Genomic DNA, 27,521 nt, shown 5'->3' with positions numbered 1-27,521 from the left:
CATTATAACAGTATAGTCATTATAACAGTATAATCAGTATAACATTATAGTCAGTATATAACAGTAGTCAGTATAACAGTATAGTCAGTATAGTCAGTATATAACAGTATAGTCAGTATACCAGTATAGTCAGTATAACAGTATAGTCAGTATATAGCAGTATAGTCAGTATATAACAGTATAGTCAGTATACCAGTATAGTCAGTATAACAGTATAGTCAGTATATAACAGTGTAGTTAATATAACAGTATAGTCAGTATAACAGTATAGTCAGTATATAACAGTATAGTCACTATATAACAGTATAGCCAGTATATAGCAGTATAGTCATTATATAACAGTATAGTCAGTATAACAGTATAGTCAGTATAACAGTATAGTCAGTATATAGCAGTATAGTCAGTATATAACAGTATAGTCAGTATATAACAGTATAGTCAGTATATAACAGTATAGTCAGTATATAGCAGTATAGTCATTATATAACAGTATAGTCAGTATACCAGTATAGTCAGTATAACAGTATAGTCAGTATATAACAGTATAGTTAATATAACAGTATAGTCAGTATAACAGTATAGTCAGTATATAACAGTATAGTCAGTATATAACAGTATAGCCAGTATATAACAGTATAGTCAGTATAACAGTGTAGTCAGTATATAACATTATAATCAGTATATAACAGTATTGTCAGTATATAACAGTATAGTCAGTATATAACAGTATAAGAGTATATACCAGTATTGTCACTATATAACAGTATAGTCAGTATGTAAGAGTACATAACAGTATAGTCAGTATATAACAGTATAATCTGTATTTAACAGTATAGTCAGTATGTAATAGAATAGTCAGTATATGACACTACAATCAGTATATAACAGTATAGTCAGTACATAACATTAAAGGAGTATATTAACGGTATAGTCAGTATATAACAGTATAATAGTATATACCAGTATAGTCAGAATAACAGTACAGTTAGTATATAACAGTATAGTCAGTATATAGCAGTATAGTCAGTATATAACAGGATAAAAGTATATATCAGTATAGTCAGTATATAACAGTATAGTCAGTATATAACAGTATCGTCAATATAACAGTATAGTCTGTATAACAGTATAGTCAGTATATAACAGTATAGTCAGTATAACAGTATTGTCAGTATAACAGTATTGTCAGTATAACATTATAGTCAGTATAACAGTATTGTCATTATATAACAATATAGTCAGTATATAATAGTATAGTCAGTATAACAGTATAGTCAGTATAACAGTATAGTCAGTATAACAGTATTGTCAGTATATAACAATATAGTCAGTATATAACAGTATTGTCATTATAACAGTATAGTCAGTATATAACAGTAGTGTCATTATAACAGTATAGTCAGTATAACAGTATAGTCGATATATAACAATATAGTCAGTATTACAGTATAGTCAGTATAACAGTATAGTCAGTATATAACAGTAGTGTCATTATAACAGTATAGTCAGTATAACAGGATAGTCATTCATTTTGTTCATTATGTAATAGTTGTACTATTTAAACCCTTACTCCACATTATAGTTTCATCATCCAGCTGTGAATCACAGTAATTAATGCTATAAGTCATTTCTTTAGAGAGCTGGATCTCTCTCTCTCTATAACACTGCATTGAATTAACTCTAAAGCCTGCAATGTATTGTTTATTTATGGTGTTGGTGTAACCCATAAACACAGTTTGAGGTAGGCAGGTAAGCCGTCGTAGCTTTGAGTGTGTGTGTGTGTGTTTTCTCAGTGTAAACCAGTCCAGCGCCACATAGTACAGCAGGTAAATGTGGTCTATTTCAAGCTATTACTTTTTTTATAATAACACACACACACACATCCACACATCTACACCCTGCACTGCAGCTAAACTCTACCACGACAGGGGAGCGAGAGGCTAGAGCTTAGTTGGGTTTCTACAAACCTTGTGTGAAAACAGTTAACGCATTCACATGAGTGGTGAGTTGATGGAACGAAACACAGTTCATTTCCATCACTCGCTCCTTCCCTTGCCATGACGTTTCAGTACCAGTACCATGACAGTCGACCTGAATGCTTGGTGTGATACTACAGAGTCACCATGAGTAACGTGTTAAACTCCTCTACAGGATATAATCTGGAGGTGTAACTCTCATTAAACTCCATCTCTCTGCTTCTCAATGTGAATTATCTCTAAGACACCCTGCCTAGTATTAAGTAGTATTAACTCTTAATTCCTCTCGCTGCATTCTCCTCCGCTATACGCCTTCAATGTTACCAGAATCTGTGTGTGTGTGTGTGTGTGTGTGTACATGTGTGTCTCTACCAAGGACACCAGAGGGGATTCTCTGTAAAATCTGTTTTTTTTCTAGAAAACAAAGAGGGATTAGCTTCGGCCTGGAGGGAGAGCTGTCAGAAACACACTGCTCAGCATGGAGCCTGTCACACACACAGCCACACGGGCACACACACACACACACACATGTCCCCTGTTCAAACATTGCCTCTTTGGAGAGCTGCCGACACAGACACTGGGCAAGTGCCCGTTTGGCAGTTCTGTTTAATGCTCTCATCAAAGCTTTCTAATATGACACCAGGCCTTTCAGAGGAAGGCTACACTCACGCACCATCCACACACACGCACACACACACACACACACACACACACACACACACACACACACACACACACACACACACACACACACACACACACACACACACACACACACACAGTGAAAGCCTGTTTTGCATAACACCATAAAGCCAATTCACTCCCTTCTGAATATGTTGTATGCCTTTAGTAATGAGAGCTGACATTCTAGAGAGAGAGCGAGAGAGTGAGAGAAGACCTCGATTTTACCCCGGCAGCGAAGGAAGGTTCATAACATATAAGTGATCATTTTAAAAGTTATAGTTAACGATCAACAGTGGAGAGAAAGGTGGAAATACTTAACCTGTCTCAGTAGGGTGACCTTACCTCATACTGTTCAAGGTTAAAAGACAGTGTTTAATATACCTGGACATATTCAATTAAATAAAAACATTCCTCTGTTTCCATAGAAATAGCATGCAATATATACCGTAATACAATTCAGGGGCGCAACTTTTGTTTCAGAAGTGGGGGGACATCATTTTTTCCTGTCGGATAAAAACTCCAAATAGCTTACCCGACCGCTTGGAGGCATCCGCATGGTCCTAAAGCACACCGAAGCCTCGTTTTGTATCACATTCCAATGATAAAACTGTGGGGGACAAAAATGCAATTTCAGAATGTAAGGGGGACATGTCCCCAGTGAAATTTGCACCCCTAAAACAATTTAGTATCTAACTGAAGAAAGCGCTTGTTTGCCAAGTTTTGAATAGTTCTGTCTAAAGTCGAAAAGCCACAGAAGTACATTAGCTGGTAAGAAAGATGTCAGATAGTTACAGTAGTGTGTGTTTTGGGGTCGGTTTTCGATGAGATTTTAGAAACGTATTAATTACTTGCTGAATATTTTTTCTTTTTTTAAAATATCATCATCACTAAATCCAGCTCAAGTGAAAAGATCAGGTTTTCTCCTGAATGTTGAGTTTTAGCTCAATTCTCACCTGCACATATACATACATACGTACGTACGTACGTACGTACATACATACATACATACATACATACATACATACATACATACATACATACATACATACATACATACATACATACATACATACATACATGTACACACCCTCTAACACACACTACTCCCACCTGCGCCTTCAAATAAACACACAGCCAAACAGACAGCTTTCAGAATAGCTCCAGAGACTGATGTTCTAATGAATTCCTAGCTGGATATCAATGGAGAATTATTACATGACTTTGAACCTGCAGGATCAAAAAGATGCTGGAGCAAATAACCAACCAAGTTGGATGTCTTATTATGTAGCACCTGTTCACATGGGTTTATACGGACACAATTTACAGCTGAAGATAAAATCCTATTAATCAGCTACTAATGCTGTTCACGTAGGAATGGGCTTACACACACACAATTCTCCTCCTCTGAAGAAAATTATATTTATGAAAAAAGAATGCACCTTTTATTTGGAGTAAGAGTTAGTAAATAAATTGAGAGTAAAAACATGGACATGTAGTTAGCTACAGGTAACATACAATCTGTGCCAGAAACATTTAGCTCTCTGGATGGATATATGAGGAAATATTATTCAATTATACAGTGTATAGTTTCCGGATTTGCAACACAATCTCACACTCAATTCGTGCAATTCCGTACAAAAATAATTTTAGCAGATTTTGTTTGTTTTCGTGCGTTTATGTCTAGATTTATTTGTGTGAAAGACACATTTTTGTGTGACTTAATTGGTAGGAAAATACACATTTTTGTGCGACTTCATTCATAGGATATACATTTTTAAGGGGTAAACTTTGGAACAATCTTTTGAAAGTTATTAGAACAATGCATGATGGGCAATGGTGTTCTACACTGCCTTTTTTTGTGTCCCATATTTATTTATATTAAAAAAAAACGTGTTATCAACCCACTATTTTTAATCAACCAGGTTGTCACCGAAATAATTATATTACAGTAGTAGCCTTACGTTGTTTTTCGTGGTGCCTACATTATACCATTTTGTTTATAATGCATTTTATACTCACTTTGTTTGTACTCATGTTGTACTCATGCAGACCTTTGGAACATCTTCATTTTAAAAAGTCTAATAAATCAATGTAATATCGACTACACCATTGCATTATTAAATCCATTATTTATTTTAGACAGATATGTTAGACAGATATAGATATGAAGAAAATGTAATCTATTTCAGAAGAACAGAATAACACACTCTGAGTTGTCCATATTTTAGCTCCTGATCAGGCTATGCCATATTGCTGTGGGCTATACTAGTTCATTTAGCAGACAAGATTTGCTTAGAATTTCATGGCATTATTTTATATTATTTTATAGTATGAAGAATACAATTGAACATAAGCTGAATAAAATAGTTATTTATGTAACTTTAGTTATGATATGACTTGCCTAGTTAAATAAAGGTTAAATAAAAATGTAAAAAATTATGGGCTATATGTTTTGATTTTTAAGGCTGTATGATGCGACTCTAATGATGATTTGAAAAAAGTTGCATGAAAGGCATGAGCTCTGCTTTGTTTTTTTGTGTGGCCGGTGCACACTTCATCAGTCTCTCATTCACATTTTGACAAGCACTTGATAATGCCTAGAATTTTCCGGCTGCATCCCCTTTGTGTTGCCGTAATGCCCCCTAAAAAAATATATGCCTTTTGCGGCCAGTGGGCATTGTGCTGAATATAATAATTACAATTCCCTTCTCCTTATAATCCCCTTCTCCCAGCTGCGTGCTTCTCACTCACATGGCTCTCAGTCACCTGATCGTGTCTTTCTCACAGGCTACAAGTGAAGACAGACACATCGGGGATGCAACTGTGCGTGTCCTTATCCAATTCTGAGGCACATATTGAAGATATTGAAGAACTGTCCACATTTACTTTTCATCAACCAACAAGTTGAGTAGGCCTAACGAACATCAAAAGCACTAGCCTTTGTCAATCTACTATCCCCCATGGTACAAAAGTTTACCTATTCTAGTCTGTGTTAGAAATAAATATTCCAAACAGTCTGGGACAGTTGTGGGATGCGATAGATCCCAAATTAATACAACCACTAGCATAAAGAAATCTGTTTAAGCAATGAGCCTGACGCAACTGATGAGAACGTTCAGCTTAAAATGTTGATAAACTATTAGGCTATTTCTTCACATACATGGCAGTAGGCTATAAGTGCAAATGTTCCATTAGCAGGAAAACACCATTCTTAAAAGTTACTGCAAATGCAATTATGCATGTAATGCATTTATTATAAATGTGCATTTTTATGGTAAAAAATGATCTTCCCCAAGTTTGAAACTCACACTCTGTGTATGTGTGCCAGTTAGGCTCTACACCCGTTGTAAAGTGTATTAATGTGTTTCATTTTAAGAAGTTATTTGGCCACTTTAGTTGGTACAAAAATATAGGCCATGTGCTAGGCTACATGAGGTGTGTGACTATGATTTGAAAAAGTCGCAAAAAAAGCAATTGCTGTTTCTTGCATGAACATCAGCAGCATCAGAGCTTGGAGAGGCCTTATTAACGTGACTAAACGGTCATGTGGAATTTGACTTTCTTCCTGACTCTTGACCGCCGGTCACCGTAACAGCCCTAGTCATGTATTCATTATCTTTGACTGGTTAAATATTTGTAGTTTGCATGTTTCAGTAATGATTAATATGGTTAAATAGTCGTAAATCTCTGTTTGATTTAGCTTTTGGTATATTTTGCATTGTTATACATATTCTGTTTTTCCACAGAAGAAAGCAACAATTAGTCAACATAGTACTGTAAATAAATTGACACTACCTGCTATAGAACGGAAATTGCTCTCCGTAAATAAATGGAGAGAAATGCTCAGTCTGAAGCCATTCGGCTGTGGGTTTCACAGCTCTATGATAATCATACAAGTTATATCTATCAGGAATCAAGGTAAGACCCAAGTGCAGAATGTGTGAAGTAACAATGTTTATTGTAACAACAGGGGCAGGCAAACGACAGGTCAAGGCAGGCAGGGGTCGATAATCCAGAGGTGGAGCAAACGTACAGGACGACAGTCAGGGTCAGGGACAGGCAGAGTTCAGTAACCCAGAGGTGGAGCAAAGGTACAGCACGGCAGGCAGGCTCAGGGTCAGGGACAGGCAGAGTTCAGTAACCCAGAGGTGGAGCAAAGGTACAGCACGGCAGTCAGGGTTAGGGACAGGCAGAGTTCAGTAATCCAGAGCTGGAGCAAAGGTACAGGACGGTAGTCAGGGTTAGGGACAGGCAGAGTGGTCAGGCGGGCGGGTACAGGGTCAGGACAGGCAAGAGTCAAAAACCAGGAGGACGAGAAAAAGAGGCTGGGAAAAGACAAGAGCTGACAGGAAAAACACTGGTAAGCTTGACAAACAAGACTTCCCTGTGGCTCAGTTGGTAGAGCATGGTGTTTGCAATGCCAGCATGATCTGTGCAATGCCAGGGTTGTGGGTTCAATTCCCATGGGGGGCCAGTACAAAAAAAATAAGTGCATGAAATGTATGCATTCACTACTGTAAGTCAGTCTGAATAAGAGTGTCTGCTAAATGATGTTAATGTAAGACGAACTGGCACAGACAGACAAAAAACCCAGGTATAAATACCCAGAGGATAAGTGGGGAAGATGGCTGACACCTGGAAGGGGTGGAGACAAGCACAAGGACAGGTGAAACAGGTCAGGGTGTGACAATAGCAGCGTATAAAGGGTTTATTTACAACCTATGGGGTATAAAATGTTGGGAATAAGGGTATAGGAGCATCTGAAAATAATTAAATACCCTAAACTGTATTTGCACAAATTGAGTGTGAGATTTTGTTGGAATGTAAGACCATATAGATTAAGTAGCATTTAGGATCCTCCATCATTTCTGCCTGGTTCACACTTATAGTTGATGTCATATTAACGATTCTGTACCCTCTACGGTACCTTTAATTCATAATTTATCGAGCAGGATTTATGGAGGTCATATCCTCAATGGAAGACATAAAAAGAAGATGTTTGAGGACTTTATAATGAGATTTTTATCATTAACTTTAAACCCAACCTTATACATATGTATATGATCATCTAGTAAGCATTTCTATCCAAAGCATCAACATTAAGTCCACTGTTGTGCTGCCAGCATCACGAGCCAACCAAATTTGGATCCAACCAGATAGAACTTTTACAGACAATTTGTTCTGTCTTGTCACATGTAGTCATGCTCAAACCCATTGACTTAGCCATACGAACCACCTAGCATGGGCATCTAGTGCCTACCGGTGTGTCAGGCCCCCAGAGTGTGGTAAATCACCAGTTTAGAAAGGACAGTGGGAAACTGGTAAAGGTTTCCAAGATTACAGGTGTTGTTAGACTCCCATGAAGGACACAGTCACACTCACTCTCTCCCTCTTTCTGTCTCTCTCTTTTTCTCTCTTTCACTCTCTCTCTGTCTCTCTCTACCTCGTTGGCTGGAGTAGATTGATTGAGACAAATTGTCACCTTGTCACAGCCACAGCCAATATCTATGTCTTGTTACAATATTAATGCTCGTCATAAATAAGAAGTGTCAATCTAGGCTCTAATTAGGGAGAACCCCCCCACACACACACACCTTTACATTTCCACAGACAATGAGCTCAAAATCATTTCCCCCCTCATCCTCTTCTTTTATTCTTTTCATACAATTCTTTTCTTGTTTTCTTTCTTTTCTCCCTTATTTCTGTGTTCATTGTGAGCATCACAGATCTGTAGCCTGGGGGAACGTTCCTGTATAACGGACACCCTGACTGACTCGCTGGGCTAATTGTTCAGTGTGTCACATCAGTTTGATTAGTTGGAGAGTTGTCCCCCTGCTGCTAATCTGCCTGTGAGGAACCATTGGTGATGGCTGTTATATTTCTGCTGATGTCTCACAATGACAAGAAAACAATGGAAAGCTTTTCCTTCTCCTCGATTTCAGGCAGCCAAAGAGAGCAATTTCTTTGTGTGTGGGGGTGGCTTTTGTCCATTCATGTGTGTACCCTTCCCAGTAGATGGCATCCACAGCCAGCTCTGTAAACCTCAAAGGTCAAGTCACCAGAAACATCCGTCCATTACCAGAGCAAATGACTTATTCACCAGGAAAGAGAGAGAGAGGGAGACAGAGACAGAGAGACACAAAGAGAGAGGTAGAGACACAGACACACACACAGAGAGAAGGAGAAAGATAGAGAGAGAGAGGAAGAGGGAGAGAGAGAGATTTCACTAAAATGACAAGGAACCCTCAGTTTTAGAGTGATTTCACAGAGTGTGTGGTTATATTTTGTCAGAACTTGATGAGAGTAGCGTAGATCTGCTCAAGAAACTTCTGAAGCGTAGCCTACCAAGTGTGAGATACAGGGATGGGCGGGGTGTGTGTGTGTGTGTGTGTGTGTGTGTGTGTGTGTGTGTGTGTGTGTGTGTGTGTGTGTGTGTGTGTGTGTGTGTGTGTGTGTGTGTGTGTGTGTGTGTATGAGGCGTTAATGGAGAGTGAAGGTCATGTAAATGTCACCACTAAGGGCAGGAGCACCGTGACAGGGAGAGTGTGTCACATACACAATGATGAGACCTTCTGGCCGACACACACACACACACACACACACACACACACACACACACACACACACACACACACACACACACCACCTCAACCTCTTTCTAGAGTATAGTTCCATTAATCTAAGACTTGTTGGTAATTCTGTGAATAAACACACATGGTCTTCTCTTGTCCAACAATGAATCAACAATCACACCTGGAGAAAACCCACCGGGCAGGTTCAGAAGGGTTCCTGTGCATAATGTGTTAACCACGTTACAGCTGACACACCCCAGAAGCTGTTACCTCTCCTGGGAATTGTATCAGGATACTAAGTGAACCAGCAGTGTGTTTTTCCTTTATGTCTGATTCGTTGAATACCTGCCTACAGTATATGGTGTCTGTATGGTGAGTTACACTGTGTGTCAGTCTGTAGGGTGAGTTACACTGTGTGTCAGTCTGTAGGGTGAGTTACACTGTGTGTCAGTCTGTATGGTGAGTTACACTGTGGGTCAGTCTGTAGGGTGAGTTACACTGTGTGTCAGTCTGTAGGGTGAGTTACACTGTGTGTCAGTCTGTATGGTGAGTTACACTGTGTGTCAGTCTGTAGGGTGAGTTACACTTTGTGTCAGTCTGTATGGTGAGTTACACTGTGGGTCAGTCTGTATGGTGAGTTACACTTTGTGTCAGTCTGTATGGTGAGTTACACTGTGTGTCAGTCTGTAGGGTGAGTTACACTGTCTGTCAGTCTGTATGGTGAGTTACACTGTGTGTCAGTCTGTAGGGTGAGTTACACTTTGTGTCAGTCTGTATGGTGAGTTACACTGTGTGTCAGTCTGTAGGGTGAGTTACACTGTGTGTCAGTCTGTAGGGTGAGTTACACTTTGTGTCAGTCTGTATGGTGAGTTACACTGTGTGTCAGTCTGTAGGGTGAGTTACACTGTGCGTCAGTCTGTATAGTGAGTTACAATGTGTGTCAGTCTGTATGGTGAGTTACACAGTGGGTCAGTCTGTAGGGGGAGTTACACTGTGTGTCAGTCTGTAGGGTGAGTTACACTTTGTGTCAGTCTGTATGGTGAGTTACACAGTGGGTCAGTCTGTATAGTGAGTTACACTGTGTGTCAGTCTGTATGGTGAGTTACACAGTGGGTCAGTCTGTATGGTGTGTTACACTGTGTGTCAGTCTGTATGGTGAGTTACACTTTGTGTCAGTCTGTATGGTGAGTTACACTGTGGGTCAGTCTGTATAGTGAGTTACAATGTGTGTCAGTCTGTATGGTGAGTTACACAGTGGGTCAGTCTGTAGGGGGAGTTACACTGTGTGTCAGTCTGTGTGGTGAGTTACACAGTGGGTCAGTCTGTAAGGGGAGTTACACAGTGGGTCAGTCTGTAGGGGGAGTTACACTGTGTGTCAGTCTGTATGGTGAGTTACACTCTGTGAGTGTGTAGGGTGAGTTACACTGTGTGTCAGTCTGTATGGTGAGTTACACTCTGTGAGTCTGTAGGGTGAGTTACGCTGTGTGTCAGTCTGTATGGTGAGTTCCACTGTGGGTCAGTCTGTAGGGTGAGTTCCACTGTGTGTCAGTCTGTGTGGTGAGTTACACTGTGTGTCAGTCTATAGGGTGAGTTCCACTGTGTGTCAGTCTATAGGGTGAGTTACACTGTGGGTCAGTCTGTATGGTGAGTTACACTGTGTGTCAGTCTGTATGGTGAGTTACACTGTGTGTCAGTCTGTATGGTGAGTTCCACTGTGTGTCAGTCTGTGTGGTGAGTTACACTGTGGGTCAGTCTGTATGGTGAGTTACACTGTGTGTCAGTCTGTATGGTGAGTTACACTGTGTGTCAGTCTGTATGGTGAGTTACATTCTGTGAGTGTGTAGGGTGAGTTACACTGTGTGTCAGTCTGTATGGTGAGTTACACTGTGTGTCAGTCTGTATGGTGAGTTACACTCTGTGAGTGTGTAGGGTGAGTTACACTGTGTGTCAGTCTGTATGGTGAGTTACACTGTGTGTCAGTCTGTATGGTGAGTTACACTCTGTGAGTGTGTAGGGTGAGTTACACTGTGTGTCAGTCTGTATGGTGAGTTCCACTGTGTGTCAGTCTGTATGGTGAGTTACACTCTGTGAGTCTGTCGGGTGACTTACGCTGTGTGTCAGTCTGTCGGGTGACTTACGCTGTGTGTCAGTCTGTATGGTGAGTTCCACTGTGTGTCGGTCTGTATGGTGAGTTACACTGTGGGTCAGTCTGTATGGTGAGTTACACTGTGTATCAGTCTATAGGGTGAGTTACACTGTGTGTCAGTCTGTATGGTGAGTTACACTGTGGGTCAGTCTGTATGGTGAGTTCCACTGTGTGTCAGTCTGTATGGTGAGTTCCACTGTGTCAGTCTGTAGGGTGAGTTAAACTGTGTGTCAGTCTGTATGGTGAGTTCCACTGTGTGTCAGTCTGTATGGTGAGTTACACTGTGGGTCAGTCTGTATGGTGAGTTCCACTGTGTGTCAGTCTGTATGGTGAGTTCCACTGTGTCAGTCTGTATGTATGGTGAGTTACACTGTCTGTCAGTCTGTAGGGTGAGTTACACTGTGTGTCAGTCTATATGGTGAGTTACACTGTGTGTCGGTCTGTATGGTGAGTTCCACTGTCTGTCAGTCTGTATGGTGAGTTACACTGTGTATCAGTCTATAGGGTGAGTTACACTGTGTGTCAGTCTGTATGGTGAGTTACACTGTGGGTCAGTCTGTATGGTGAGTTACACTGTGTGTCAGTCTGTAGGGTGAGTTACACTGTGTGTCAGTCTGTATGGTGAGTTACACTGTCTGTCAGTCTGTATGGTGAGTTACACTGTGTGTCAGTCTGTATGGTGAGTTACACTGTGTGTCAGTCTGTAGGGTGAGTTACACCGTGTGTCAGTCTGTATTGTGAGTTACACTGTGGGTCAGTCTGTATGGTGAGTTACACTGTGTGTCAGTCTGTAGGGTGAGTTACACTGTGTGTCAGTCTATAGGGTGAGTTACACTGTGGGTCAGTCTGTAGGATGAGTTACACTGTGGGTCAGTCTATAGGATGAGATACACTGTGCGTGTGTTTCTTTAGGGTGAATTACGGTATGATTTACAGTGTGTGTGTGTGTGTGTGTGTGTGTGTGTGTGTGTGTGTGTGTGTGTGTGTGTGTGTGTGTTGTTTTTCACCTTTAAACTTGTTTTAGGGGCTAATTCCCTCTTTAGTGATCTGCTCACTGGTTCGCGTAAAGCTCCAGTCATGAAATGGCTACATATCGATCCTTACAGAGGCAGATTTATTACATAGCCTACGGTGTGTACCTGCCCGTCCTCTGAAGCAGAATTGGTGGAGGAAATAGATACACACACTGTGAGACATGTTCACCTTCAGTTTATTAGAATGATTTGTTTTCTAAGTTATTTACATTTTGGTCGTTTAGCAGATGCTCTCATCCAGAGCGACTTACAGGAGCAATTAGGGTTAAGTGCTTGCTCAAGGGCACATTGACAAATGTTTCACTTAGTCGGCTCGGGGATGCAGACCAGCGACCTTTCAGTTACTGGCCCAACTCTTAACCATTGGGTTACCTGCGTCTTTAATATCTTAATTTACTTTTTTCTTTGTCTCTTTTAGCTTTTGTATTATTTCTACACACTTCTGTCTGTTTACTTGTCTTTTTTCTCCTCTAACTATAACTTCTCTCCTTCCCTCTCCTTCCCTCTCCTCCCCTCCTCTCCCCTCCGCTCCTCCCCTCTCCTCCCCTCCCCTATACTCCCCTCCGCTCCTCTCCTCCTCTCTCCTCCCCTAACCTCCCCTCTGCTCCTCCCCTCTCCTCCCCTTACCTCCTCTCCCCTCCCTTCCGTTCCTCCCCTCTCCTCCCCTATGCTCCTCTCCTCCCCTAACCTCCCCTTCGCTCCACTCCTCTACTCTCCTCTCCTCTCCTAACCTCCGCTCCTCTCCTCCCCTATCCTACGCTCCTCCCCTCCCCTCCGTTCCTGTCCTCCCCTCCGCTCCTCTCCTCTCCTCCCCTAACCTTCTCTCTCCGCTTCTCTCCTCTCCTCTCCTCCCCTAACCTCCCCTCCTCTCCTCTCCTCTCCTCTCTTCTCCTCTCTCTGCTCTTCTCCTCTCCTCTCCTCCCCTATTCTCCCCTCCGCTCCACTCCTCCCCTTTCCTCCCCTCTCTCCTTTCCTCCCCTAACCTCCCCTCCCTACTCTCCTCTCCTATTCTCCCCTCCGCTCCTCCCCTCTCCTCTCCTCCCCTCTCTCCTCTCCTCTCCTCCCCTAACCTTCCCTCTCTCCTCTCCTCCCCCTATAGACCAGATGCAGCTGGTCAGTGACCAGGTGATGAACTATGTCTTGTATCCCTATTTCCCACATGTAGCCCCATCCTCCCCCGGTGTCGACTCCGCCTCTTTACAGCGAGCAGGCAGCCACAGCGCCGGTGGAAGCAGCCACAGCGCCGGAGGAAGTTATGGTCGTGGGGGTGCCAATAACTACGCTACAGTGGGCCCAGGCTATACAGCAGAGGCCTATGCTACGGACCCCTACACTGCAGATCCCTACCGTACACTACAGTACTGCCCATCTGTAGAGTCTCCTTACAGCAAATCTGGACCAGCCATGCCACCCGAGGGCACACTGGCTAGATCACCATCTATAGACTCCATACAGAAAGACCCGAGGTAGGATCAGGCATGCACACACACATGCATACACACACACACATATGTACACACACACATACTCCTACACACACTCCCACACCATCCCCCACACACCTTCACACAACATCAATCACCATTTCAATCATAGTGTCTGACCTGTAAATCCCCATAGGTCTATCCTGTGGCGGTCACTGGCCTGTGTTACCACACATATTAATTCCCATGTTAATCGATGACTGTCAATCGATCACTGTCAATCAATCAGCAACATACAGAGCTGTGTGGTGGGGCTGTAGAGACTAGTAGGAGAGCAGAGAGGTTCACTCTGGAGGGAACTGACAGTCATGTGTGACAGACAGTACTAGTGTTTACACTTGACCTCTCCTTGGGGGGTATTGATTTGAAAACACAGTAGGATACTTTATATCACAGGAGGTTGGTGGCACCTTAATTGGGGAGGACGGGCTCGTGGTAATGGCTGGAGCGGAATAGGTGGAATGGTATCAAATACATCAAACACATGGTTTGATACCATTCCATTTGCTCCATTCTAGCCATTATTATGAGCCATCCTTCCCTCAGCAGCCTCCACTGACACACACACACACAAACACACACAAACACACACACATAAACTGCTTACACACACGAAAGACAGAGAGAGACTGAAGTAGACATTACTGTACCAGCAGAGAGACATATCTTTTCAGTCTCACTCTCTCCACCTCTCCTTCCCACTGTGCTGTGTTGCAGCCCAGCCTCCCTGGTGTGTTTCATTATTACCCTGCACTTGTCTTTCAATTAACCTGCTCCACTCCCAGTATATATATATATATTTCAGACAGTGTTCGTGTTGAAATGCCTTCATTAAGGAGAGAATATGGCTGTGACTGGGCTAGCTCTCAGCAGCATCCATCAATCTGTAGAGAGAGGGAGACAGAGGAGGGATTGTGATGGAAGGAGGAATAGAGAAAAGGGAAGGAGAGAAGACGATGATGAAAGAGGGGTGTCGGGGACGCCGTGAGAGTTATTTAAGATACTCTTCAAAGAGGTAGGGTTTCAGACAGTTTCGAGAGATGGGCAGGGACTCCGCTGTCCTGACTTTAGGGGGAATCTTGTTCCACAATTGGGGTGCCAGGACAGAGAAGAGCTTTGACTTGGCTGAAAGGGAGCTGCTCTCCCGTAAGGGTGGGAGGTCCAAGAGACCAGAGGTGACGGAACGGAGTACTCAAATCAAATCAAATCAAATCAAATGTATTTATATAGCCCTTCGTACATCAGCTGAAATCTCAAAGTGCTGTACAGAAACCCAGCCTAAAACCCCAAACAGCAAGCAATGCATGTGAAAGAAGCACGGTGGCTGGGAAAAACTCCCTAGGAAAAACTCCTGAGAAAGGCCAAAAACCTAGGAAGAAACCTAGAGAGGAACCAGGCTATGAGGGGTGGCCAGTCCTCTTCTGGCTGTGCCGGGTGGATATTATAACAGAACATGGTCAAGATGTTAAAATGTTCGTAAATGACCAGCATGGTCAAATAATAATAATCATAGTAATTGTCGAGGGTGCAACAAGCACGTCCGGTGAACAGGTCAGGGTTCCGTAGCCGCAGGCAGAACAGTTGAAACTGGAGCAGCAGCATGGCCAGGTGGACTGGGGACAGCAAGGAGTCATCATGCCAGGTAGTCCTGAGGCATGGTCCTAGGGCTCAGGTCCTCCGAGAGAAAGAAAGAAAGAAAGAGAGAAGAGAGAATTAGAGAGAGCATATTTACATTCACACAGGACACCGGATAAGACAAGAGAATACTCCAGATGTAACAGACTGACCCTAGCCCCCCGACACATAAACTACTGCAGCATAAATACTGGAGGCTGAGACAGGAGGGATCAGAAGACACTGTGGCCCCATCCGATGATACCCCCGGACAGGGCCAAACAGGCAGGATATAACCCCACCCACTTTGCCAAAGCACAGCCCCCACACCACTAGAGGGATATCTACAACCACCAACTTACCGTCCGAAGACAAGGCCGAGTATAGCCCACAAAGATGTCCGCCACGGCACAACCCAAGGGGGGGGCGCCAACCCAGACAGGAAGACCACGTCAGTGGCTCAACCTACTCAAGTGACGCACCCCTCCCATGGACGGCATGGAAGAACACCAGTAAGTCAGTGACTCAGCCCCTGTAAAAGGGTTAGAGGCAGAGAATCCCAGTGGGAAGAGGGGAACCGACAAGGCAGAGACAGCAAGGGCGGTTCGTTGCTCCAGCCTTTCCGTTCACCTTCACACTCCTGGGCCAGACTATACTTAATCATAGGACCTACTGAAGAGATAAGTCTTCAGTAAAGACTTAAAGGTTGAGACTGAGTCTGCGTCTCTCACATGGGTAGGCAGACCATTCCATAAAAATGGAGCTCTATAGGAGAAAGCCCTACCTCCAGCCGTTTGCTTAGAAATTCTAGGGACAATTAGGAGGCCTGCGTCTTGTGACCGTAGCGTACGTGTAGGTATGTACGGCAGGACCAAATCAGAAAGATAGGTAGGAGCAAGCCCATGTAATGCTTTGTAGGTTAGCAGTAAAACCTTGAAATCAGCCCTTGCCTTAACAGGAAGCCAGTGTAGGGAAGCTAGCACTGGAGTAATATGATCAAATTTTTTGGTTCTAGTCAGGATTCTAGCAGCCGTATTTAGCACTAACTGAAGTTTGTTTAGTGCTTTATCCGGGTAGCCGGAAAGTAGAGCATTGCAGTAGTCGAGCCTAGAAGTAACAAAAGCATGGATTAATTTTTCTGCGTCATTTTTGGACAGAAAGTTTCTGATTTTTGCAATGTTACGTAGATGGAAAAAAGCTGTCCTTGAAGCAGTCTTGATATGTTCTTCAAAAGAGAGATCAGGGTCCAGAGTAACGCCGAGGTCCTTCACAGTTTTATTTGAGACGACTGTACAACCATCCAGATTAATTGTCAGATTCAACAGAAGATCTCTTTGTTTCTTGGGACCTAGGACAAGCATCTCTGTTTTGTCCGAGTTTAAAAGTAGAAAATTTGCAGCCATCCACTTCCTTATGTCTGAAACACAGGCTTCTAGCGAGGGCAATTTTGGGGCTTCACCATGTTTCATTGAAATGTACAGCTGTGTGTCGTCCGCATAGCAGTGAAATTTAACATTATGTTTTCGAATGACATCCCCAAGAGGTAAAATATATAGTGAAAACAATAGTGGTCCTAGAACGGAACCTTGAGGAACACCGAAATTTACAATTGATTTGTCAGAGGACGAACCATTCACAGAGACAAACTGATATCTTTCCGACATGGTATCAAAAGCGGCACTAAGATCTAGGAGCACGAGGACAGATGCAGAGCCTCGGTCTGACGTCATTAAAAGGTCATTTACCACCTTCACAAGTGCAGTCTCAGTGCTATGATGGGGTCTAAAACCAGACTGAAGCGTTTCGTATACATTGTTTGTCTTCAGGAAGGCAGTGAGTTGCTGCGCAACAACTTTTTCTAAAATTTTTGAGAGGAATGGAAGATTCGATATAGGCCGATAGTTTTTTATAATTTCTGGGTCAAGATTCGGCTTTTTCAAGAGAGGCTTTATTACTGCCACTTTTAGTGAGCTTGGTACACATCCGGTGGATAGAGAGCCGTTTATTATGTTCAACATAGGAGGGCCAAGCACAGGAAGCAGCTCTTTCAGTAGTTTAGTTGGAATAGGGTCCAGTATGCAGCTTGAGGGTTTGGAGGCCATGATTATTTTCATCATTGTGTCAAGAGATATAGTACTAAAACACTTTAGTATCTCCCTTGAGCCCAGGTCCTGGCAGAGTTGTGCAGACTCTGGACAATGAAGCCCTGGAGGAATACCCAGATTTAAAGATGAGTCCGTAATTTGCTTTCTAATGATCATGATCTTTTCCTCAAAAAAGTTCATAAATGTATTACTGCTGAAGTGAAAGCCATCCTCCATTTGCGAATGCTGCTTTTTAGTTAGCTTTGCGACAGTGTCAAAAAGAAATTTCGGATTGTTCTTATTTTCCTCAATTAAGTTGGAAAAATAGGATGATCGTGCAGCAGTGAGGGCTCTTCGATACTGCACGGTACTGTCTTTCCAAGCTAGTCGGAAGACTTCCAGTTTAGTGTGGCGCCATTTCCGTTCCAATTTTCTGGAAGCTTGCTTCAGAGCTCGTGTATTTCCTGTATACCAGGGAGCTAGTTTCTTATGACAGATGTTTTTAATTTTTAGGGGTGCAACTGCATCTAGGGTATTGCGCAAGGTTGAATTGAGTTCCTCGGTTAGGTGGTTAACTGATTCTTGTCCTCTGACGTCCTTGGGTAGGCAGAGGGAGTCTGGAAGGGCATCAAGGAATCTTTGGGTTGTCTGAGAATTTATAGCACGACTTTTAATCTTCCTTGGTTGGGGTCTGAGCAGATTATTTGTTGCAATTGTAAACGCAATAAAATGGTGGTCCGATAATCCAGGATTATGAGGAAAAACATTAAGATCCACAACATTTATTCCATGGGACAAAACTAGGTCCAGAGTATGACTGTGGCAGTGAGTAGGTCCAGAGACATGTTGGACAAAACCCACTGAGTCGATGATGGCTCCGAAAGCCTTTTGGAGTGGGTCTGTGGACTTTTCCATGTGAATGTTAAAGTCACCAAAAATTAGAATATTATCTGCTATGACTACAAGATCCGATAGGAATTCAGGGAACTCAGTAAGGAACACTGCATATGGCCCAGGAGGCCTGTAAACAGTAGCTATAAAAAGTGATTGAGTAGGCTGCATAGATTTCATGACTAGAAGCTCAAAAGACGAAAACGTCATTGTTTTTTTTTTTGTAAATTGAAATTTGCTATCGTAAATGTTAGCAACACCTCCGCCTTTGCCGGATGCACGGGGGGTTTGGTCACTAGTGTAACCAGGGGGTGAGGCCTCATTTAACACAGTAAATTCATCAGGCTTAAGCCATGTTTCAGTCAGGCCAATCACATCAAGATTATGATCAGTGATTAGTTCATTGACTATAACTGCCTTGGAAGTGAGGGATCTAACATTAAGTAACCCAATTTTGAGATGTGAAGTATCACAATCTCTTTCAATAATGGCAGGAATGGAGGAGGTCTTTATACTAGTAAGATTACTGAAGCGAACACCGCCATTTTTAATTTTGCCCAACCAAGATCGAGGCACAGACACGGTCTCAATGGGGAAAGCTGAGCTGACTACGCTAACTGTGCTAGTGGCAGACTCCACTAAGCTGGCAGGCTGGCTAACAGCCTGCTGCCTGGCCTGCACCCTATTTCATTGTGGAGCTAGAGGAGTTAGAGCCCTGTCTATGTTCGTAGATAAGATGAGAGCACCCCTCCAGCTAGGATGGAGTCCGTCACTCCTCAGCAGGCCAGGCTTGGTCCTGTTTGTGGGTGAATCCCAGAAAGAGGGCCAGTTATCTACAAATTCTATCTTTTGGGAGGGGCAGAAAACAGTTTTCATCCAGCGATTGAGTTGTGAGACTCTGCTGTAGAGCTCATCACTCCCCCTAACTGGGAGGGGGCCAGAGACAATTACTCGATGCCGACACATCTTTCTAGCTGATTTACACGCTGAAGCTATATTGCGCTTGGTGACCTCTGACTGTTTCATCCTAACATCGTTGGTGCCGACGTGGATAACAATATCTCTATACTCTCTACACTCGCCAGTTTTAGCTTTAGCCAGCACCGTCTTTAGATTAGCCTTAACGTCGGTAGCCCTGCCCCCTGGTAAACAGTGTATGATCGCTGGATGATTAGTTTTAAGTCTAATACTGCGGGTAATGGAGTCGCCAATGACTAGGGTTTTCAATTTGTCAGAGCTAATGGTGGGAGCCGTCGGCGTCTCAGACCCCACAACGGGAGGAGCAGAGACCAGAGAAGTCTCGGCCTCCGACTCCGACTCGCTTAACGGGGAGAACCGGTTGAAAGTTTCTGTCGGCTGAATAAGCGACACCGGTTGAGCATTCCTACAGCGTTTCCCTCTAGAAGCCATGAGAAAGATGTCCGGCTGCGGGGACCGTGCGAGGGGGTTTATACTAACGTTACTATCTGTACTTGCTGGTGGCACAGACGCTGTTTCATCCTTTCCTACACTGAAATGACCCTTGCCTAACGATTGCGTCTGAAGCTGGGCTTGCAGCACAGCTATCCTTGCCGTAAGGCGATCGTTCTCCTGTATATTATGAGTACAACGACTGCAATTAGAAGGCATCATGTTAATGTTACTTAGCTTCGGCTGTTTGAAGTCCTGACGAACCATGTCCAGATAAAACCTCCGGGGTAGGAGAGTTGAATGAAAAAAAAGTTGAGTGAGGGAAAAAGTAAAAATATACGGTAATGAAAAAGTAAAAACCGTCAGGTAGCAAAGTAAAAACGGCAACAAAAACGCACAACAGCGTAAACAAGTCTGCAAGAGGGTTGGGATGTAGTGTTTGGGATGTAGTGTTTGAGCCTGAAGGTAGGGAGGGGCAGTTCCTCTTGCTGCTCCATAGGCAAGCACCATGGTCTTGAAGATGATGCAGCTTCGACTGGAAGCCAGTTGCATGTGCGGAGGAGCGGGGTGACATGGGGGAACCTAGGAAGTTTAAACAACAGGCGGGCTGCTGCATTCTGGATAAGTTACAGGAGTTTGATGGCACAAGTGGGGAGCCCAGCCAACAGAGAGTTGCAGTAGTCTAGACAGGCGATGACACGCGCCTGGATTAGGTTTTCTTTGTGAGGAAAGGTCGTACTCTACCGATGTTGTAGCGCATGAACCTGCAAGAGCGAGTCACGGCTTTGACTTTTGCAGAGAATGACACGCTGTTGTTGTCCAGGGTCACGCCAAGGTCACGCCAAGGTTCTTTACACTATGGGAGGGGGACACTGTTGAATTGTCAACTGTGATGGAGAGGTCTTGGAGTGGGCAGGCCTTTCCCGGGAGGAAGAGCAGCTCCATTTTGTTGAGGTTGAGCTTGAAGTGGTGGGCCAACTTCCAAGCTGATATGTCTGCCAGGCACGCAGAGATGCGTGTCACCACCTGGGTGTCAGAAGGGGTAAGGTGAAGAGTAGTTGAGTGCCAAAACACCCACATCAAATACATAACACATAACACATAATACATGGCAGAAATAGAATACAGGACACTTAAAACTTTACAGGACATTTTTTCATGATGGAAACTGAAATGTTAAAATGTGATTGCTGTAAAGATCATTTTAGGGAAAACATTTAAGAGCTAGAGTTGTTGTACAGTCTGACAGCAGTGGGTAGAGTGGCGTTTCTCAGGGGACATTCGGGTAGTGATACAGGATAGTTGGTGGCTGTTTCTCAGGAGCCTGGTGGTGCAGTCACCTTGTTTTGGAGGGAGCAGGTCATGCAGTGTTCTAGAGTGTGCATGTCCTTCACCAGGTGCACTGTGGTTTGACTCCTCCACCTCTGGAGATGATCCTCAGGGCCCTCCTCTGCACCCTGTTCAGTTGGGCCTGCTGTTTTTTGTTGCATCTAACTAACAGCACTCCACCAGTGTAGTGTATACTGTGACCAGATCTTCAGTGGGTAGGCCATTTCTGGTATTTTGAGGCCTTCCTCACTGACTGCTCCACATGTGTGTCACCACTGAGGTTGGAATCTTGATGAAAACCAAGATAGTTGGTCGTTGATACTACTGGTACTTCCTGTCCTCCGAGGATTATTGGTGCAGGTTGTGGAGGGTCTCTTGAAAAAATAATCCGGATTTCCACAGACGTTTTCCCATTCAGGAGCATGTTGTTGGACACTTCCAGCTGCTTTGCCTCCAATCCCATGGAAGTGTCCTCCTGGATGCTGGTAGCGGTATGGCCTAGGACAGCCCTACATCATCAGCGTACCCAGTGTCCAAAGTGTCACTGAAGACAACTTTTCGGGTGGACATGTGAAGTAGAAACTGATATGGTGAGACAACGCCACCTTGTGGCATACCAGAGGTCACCTCTGACCAAGGGCTGAATGTGCCATTCGTCATCAATCCCTGCCTTCTTCCAGTGGTGGAGCTGTGGAGCCAGGCTATTAAACTTGGACACAGTTCTATTCAGACATATGTTGCGTGGTCTACTCGATCAAAGGCTTTGGGACAAGTAACACCCTCACCATAGTTGTTTTTTTGGAGTCTGTAGCTGTCAGCCAGTAGTAGTGCTTGACTTTGTAAGGTAGGCATACTGGTTTGGGCACTCAGATAGGACTGGAATTTGTTTTTTCATGAGAGATTAGCGAGTTAGAGAGATCGGCCTCCAGTTACTCGGTGTACATGGGTTTGACACTTTAGGTATGGGACACACATTGTCGGTCTTCCAGGCAGCAGGAACAGTCCCCTGCCAGTAGGTGTTGACTATGTGTGTGATGACAGGGGCTAGATCTTCGGCTCTTTTAGTAGCCAGACTGGAATGGCATCAGGCCCATACATTTTCCATAGGCTGGGTCTGGTCAGTGCTTGCTTTATCTGGCCAATGCTGCACACAGCTCAACCTACTTAGTAGGCATGGGCAGGGGCAAGGTGACAAGAGGTGTGGTGTTTGTCCATGCCTCAGAAAATAAGCCATTTAAAACATCAGCCACATCATCTTCTTCAACTCCTTCAACCTGCATTCACCCACCTGATGTTTTCTTTCGTCCCAGTCCTTTGTTAATGAAGTCCCATCATTCATTGGGGTTTTTCTTCTTTAGGTCCTGGATTTCAGTTTTGTAGTAGTTTTTCTTTGCTTTCTTGATAAGAATTTGCACTGTGTTTCTGAATTGTCTCTTTTTCATTGTTTTCCCCCCATCTGTTGAGTCTTCCGTCTTTTCCTGATGGTAGCCTTTATTTTTTCAGTCATCCAGGGCTTGTCCAGAGTTGTTGTTTTCTTATTTCTGATTGGCGTGAATACATCAAGTGTAGTTTGAATGCAGGAGTTGAATGGCTACACCTTTGCATCAATGCTCTCCACCTCATATATGGCAGACCATTCAGTACTGTCCATACACCAAGGCAAAGTCTCCTTTCTGTTCTGGGTTACCAGATGGCATTTTTGCCGCTGCACCTCACTTCTTCCCCCTGATGTTGTGTTTGGGGAGAACAGCAGACATTATGATCACTAGAGCTGAGAGGAGCAAGTACACTGGGGGTGTTGAAGTAATTTATTTATTTATATTGATCAGATCTAGGGTGGACTCCCCTTTAGTCTTGTTTCATGTCTGGATGGGAGTTTGTCAGCATCTTGATGGGCAGGTGATTAAAGTCTTCACACAGGATGAGACCCATTTGGGGAGAGCACATCCTGATCACATCAACGGTGTTGATGAGATAATCCACAGTGTTCTGCTGAAGTGTTTTGCCATGTGTCCATGGTGGATGTTAGTGTCCTCCCACTACCAGTTGAAACTGACCTGGGGAATCATTTAGGACGGAGCTGAAGCCACACACACTCAAAGTCCTCTTTCTCTAGGTCAGTTCATCTCTTTGCCTGCATAATGTGATTCACATACATAGCAACGCCCCCTCCTCTCATCCCCTCTCTGGACTGTCTTAACAGCTGATAGTCTTGTATGAAAATAAATTCATCTGGGATATTTTCGTGGGTCCATTTTTCAGTGAGACATCCAATTTCTGTGTTTACTGACTGAAGAAGCAGTTCAAATTCATCCACGTTGCTTGTCAATGAACTTGAATTACAAACACGCACATTCAACGTTTTTGAGGCATTTTTGGATGTATTTGCGAAATCACATATTTCAGTTAGAACTCTGCATTCACGTGAACGATTGTACTTCGGATGTATTTCCGGTCTGCGACCTTCGATTGTCAGTATCGATCGTCTGTCTGCTCTTATCGGCTGTATTTCCTCTCGCCTGGCTTCTTATCCCCAATCACTGAAATTTGTCTCAGATATGCAGTGCCAGTGGAGGTGAATGTGTTTTTTAAGTCCGTAAAAAATGCAATGAGTATTCCAAAACGTTTGTACAATCCATCATTGTCAGAGTCATGCTTAATCTGTTAAAAGAGCAGGAAAAGTACGCAGTGCGACTGAAAACATTTCAAACTTATGTTACTCTCAAGCCTGGAAGCCACACCTACAGCTGGCAGTTAGAGGGGAGGTAGAGAGAGGCAGAGCAGAATAACAGACAGAGAGAGAGAGCTGCCTTCATATGCGGCATTCAGAGTCGGCCTTGAGAGGGAATGACTTCACTCAGAGAGAGAAATGAGAGAGAGAGAGCTGTCTTCATATGCGGCATTCAGTGTCAGCCTTGAGAGGGAATGACTTCACTCAGAGAGAGAAATGAGAGAGAGAGGGAGAGCTTTTAATGTCCAAGGTGATCAGAGCTATTCACAGAACACTATTCACAGAACACTATTCACAGAAATACAGTATGATAGAATATGAATAGCTCTTTGCTTCCACAACACTCACATTCATTGTCCTCAGTGAAGCCTGCCTGTCAGCTTGCTACTATAGTGTGTGTATGTGTGCAACCTGGCATGTCATATTATTCTGTATGTAAATCTGAAAGACATTTAGGATGATATGTTACATTTGGTATGGTTACATAAAACTAAAGGAGGGAAGTTGGTAGGGTTGGGTGGGCGTATAATGCTGATGTCTAGCAACCCAAAAGTTATGAGTTCAAGTCTCATCACGGAAAACTTTAGCATTTTAGCTAATTAGCAAGTTTTCAACTACTTACCACTTAGCATGTTAGCTAAACCTAACCCTACACTTAACCCTTTTAGCTAAGCCTTCGCCTAACCCTAACCTTAATCCTTTAACCTAACTCCTAAACTTAACCCGAACCTTAATCCTTTAACCTAACTCCTAAACTTAACCCTAGCCCCTAGCCTAGCTAGCATTAGCCACCTAGCCACCTACGTAGAATTCGTAACATATCATTCGTTTGCAAATTAGTAACACATATGATTCGTTTGAGGAAACTAGGCGTATGTTGCACGTCACTACTTCACAGGAGAGCCATTATGCTGTCCCGTAGTAAAACTGCAGAAGTGTTGCTCTCCACTTTTTGGAGGACAGAGTTTTGAAATCAGTGGAATTAGAGTATGATAGCTAAGGAGATGGAAAAAACACCTGTCTCCGGATTACTTCTTCAAACTAAGGGCAACCATGGCATCCTTGACAGTAACCATTTCAATAGAATGTTCATGATGTCACTGCGACAACTGTAGATAGACGTAGCTGGTAAATTTGCTCTGTCTATCTACTCTGATTTCAAAGCACTCTCGTCTGAGTGTGCCAGAGTGCAGAACAACTGATGAATTTACAAACGCTCAACATCCGGTCAGAAGTTTACATACACTAAGTTGACTGTGCCTTTAAACAGCTTGGAAAATTCCAGAAAATGATGTCATGGCTTTAGAAGCTTCTGATAGGCTAACTGACATAATTTGAGTCAATTGAAGGTGTACCTGTGGATGTATTTCAAGGCCTACCTTCAAACTCAGTGCCTCTTTGCTTGACATAATGGGAAAATCAAAAGAAATCAGCCAAGACCTCAGAAAAAAATGGTAGACCTCCACAAGTCTGGTTCATCCTTGTGAGCAATTTCCAAATGCCTGAAGGTACCACATTCATCTGTACAAACAATAGTACGCAAGTAGAAACACCATGGCACCACGCAGCCGTCATACCGCTCAGGAAGGAGACGCGTTCTGTCTCCTAGAGATGAACGTACTTTGGTGCGAAAAGTGCAAATCAATCCCAGAACAACAGCAAAAGGACCTTGTGAAGATGCTGGAGGAAACAGGTACAAAAGTATCTATATCCACAGTAAAACGAGTCCTATATCGACATAACCTGAAAGGCTGCTCAGCAAGGAAGAAGCCACTGCTCCAAAACTGCCATAAAATCGCCAGACTACGGTTTGCAACTGCACATGGGGACAAAGATCGTACTTTTTGGAGAAATGTCCTCTGGTCTGATGAAACAAAAATATAACTGTTTGGCCATAATGACCATCGTTATGTTTGGAGGAAAAAGGGGGAGGCTTGCAAGCCGAAGAACACCATCCCAACTGTCAAGCATGGGGGTGGCAGCATTATGATGTGGGGGTGCTTTAGGGACTGGTGCACTTCACAAAATAGATGGCATCATGAGGTAGGAAAATTATGTGGATATATTGAAGCAACATCTCAGGACATGAGTCAGGAAGTTCAAGCTTGGTCGCACATGGGTCTTCCAAATGGACAATAACCCCAAGCATACTTCCAAAGTTATGGCAAAATGGCTTAAGGACAACAAAGTCAAGGTATTGGAGTGGCCATCACAAAGCCTTGACCTCATTCCTATAGAAAATTTGTGGACAGAACTCAAAAAGCATGTGCGAGCAAGGAGGCCTACAAACCTGACTCAGTTACACCAGCTCTGTCAGGAGGAATGGGCCAAAATTCACCAAACCTATTGTGGGAAGCTTGTGGAGCATTTCACGAAACGTTTGACCCAAGTTAAACAATTTAAAGGCAATGCTACCAAATACTAATTGAGTGTATGTAAACTTCTGACCCACTGAGAATGTGATGACAGAAATAAAAGCTGAAATAAATCATTCTCTTTGCTATTATTCTGACATTTCACATTCTTAAAATAAAGTGGTGATCCTAACTGACCTAAGACAGGGAATTTACTAGGATTAAATGTCAAGAATTGTGAAAAACTGAGTTTAAATGTATTTGGCTAAGGTGTATGTAAACTTCCCACTTCAACTGTAGATGAGACTCAGGACCATATCCAATCTAACACTGTATCCATCCAGAGTAAATATGCATGGCGATGCATATAATCTTATATAGTGAATGTTTTATTAATATAACATAGTCTAAGTGATGTGATGTGCGCATGTGCTCGACGTACACTACAGTACCAAAAGTATGTGGACACCTGCTCGTCGAACGTCTCATTCCAAAGTCATGTGCATTAATATGGAGTTGATACCCCTTTGCTGCTATAACAGCCTCCACTCTTCTGGGAAGGCTTTCCACTAGATGTTGGAACATTGCTGCGGGGACTTGCTTCCATTCAGCCACAAGAGCATTAGTGAGGTCAGGCACTGATGTTGGATGATTAGGCCTGGCTCGTAGTCAACGTTCCAATTCATCCAAAAAGTGTTCAATAGCGTTGAGGTCAGGTTTCTGTGTAGGCCAGTCAAGTTCTTCCACACTGATCTCAACAAACCAATTCTGTATGGACCTCGCTTTGTGAATGAGAGCATGTTTCCACTGCTCAAGAGTCCAATGGCGGTGACTTTTACACCACTCCAGCCAACGCTTGGCATTGCGCATGGTGATCTTAGGCTTGTGTACAGCTGCTCAGCCATAGAAACCCATTTCATGAAGCTTCCGACGAACAGTTCTTGTGCTAACGTTGCTTCCAGAGGCAGTTTGGAACTTGGTTGTGAGTGTTGTAACTGAGGACAAGCGACTTTTATGCGCTACGCACTTCAGCACTCGGCCAACCCATTCTGTGAGCTTGTGTGGCCTATCACTTCACAGCTGAGCCGTTGTTGCTCCTAGAAGTTTCCACTTCACAATAACAGCACTTCCAGTTGATCGGGGAAGCTCTAGAAGGGCAGAAATTTGATGAACTGTCTTGTTGGTTGGTGGAATCCTATGACAGTGCCACGT

At 43.4% G+C, this 27,521-nt stretch overlaps 1 protein-coding gene across 2 annotated transcripts in view; it reads left to right on the top strand.

The window, feature by feature from the left end:
- Window positions 1–27,521, top strand: part of LOC115152342 (catenin delta-2-like) — a 412,167-nt gene that overhangs the window by 229,172 nt on the left and 155,474 nt on the right. The window contains exon 12 of one of the 2 annotated variants that reach the window (XM_029697114.1): window positions 13,578–13,878. In XM_029697114.1, the coding sequence (XP_029552974.1) occupies window positions 13,578–13,878 (301 nt within the window). Of the gene's footprint in view, window positions 1–13,511; window positions 13,879–27,521 lie in introns of both variants that reach the window. The other variant, XM_029697124.1, reaches the window with a different exon arrangement.

The sequence above is a fragment of the Salmo trutta genome, chromosome 2 (assembly GCF_901001165.1).
Source record: "Salmo trutta chromosome 2, fSalTru1.1, whole genome shotgun sequence".
NCBI lineage: Eukaryota > Metazoa > Chordata > Actinopteri > Salmoniformes > Salmonidae > Salmo > Salmo trutta.
The sequence above is the reverse complement of the archived record's forward strand: the minus strand, read 5'-3'. Positions and strand labels throughout refer to the sequence as shown.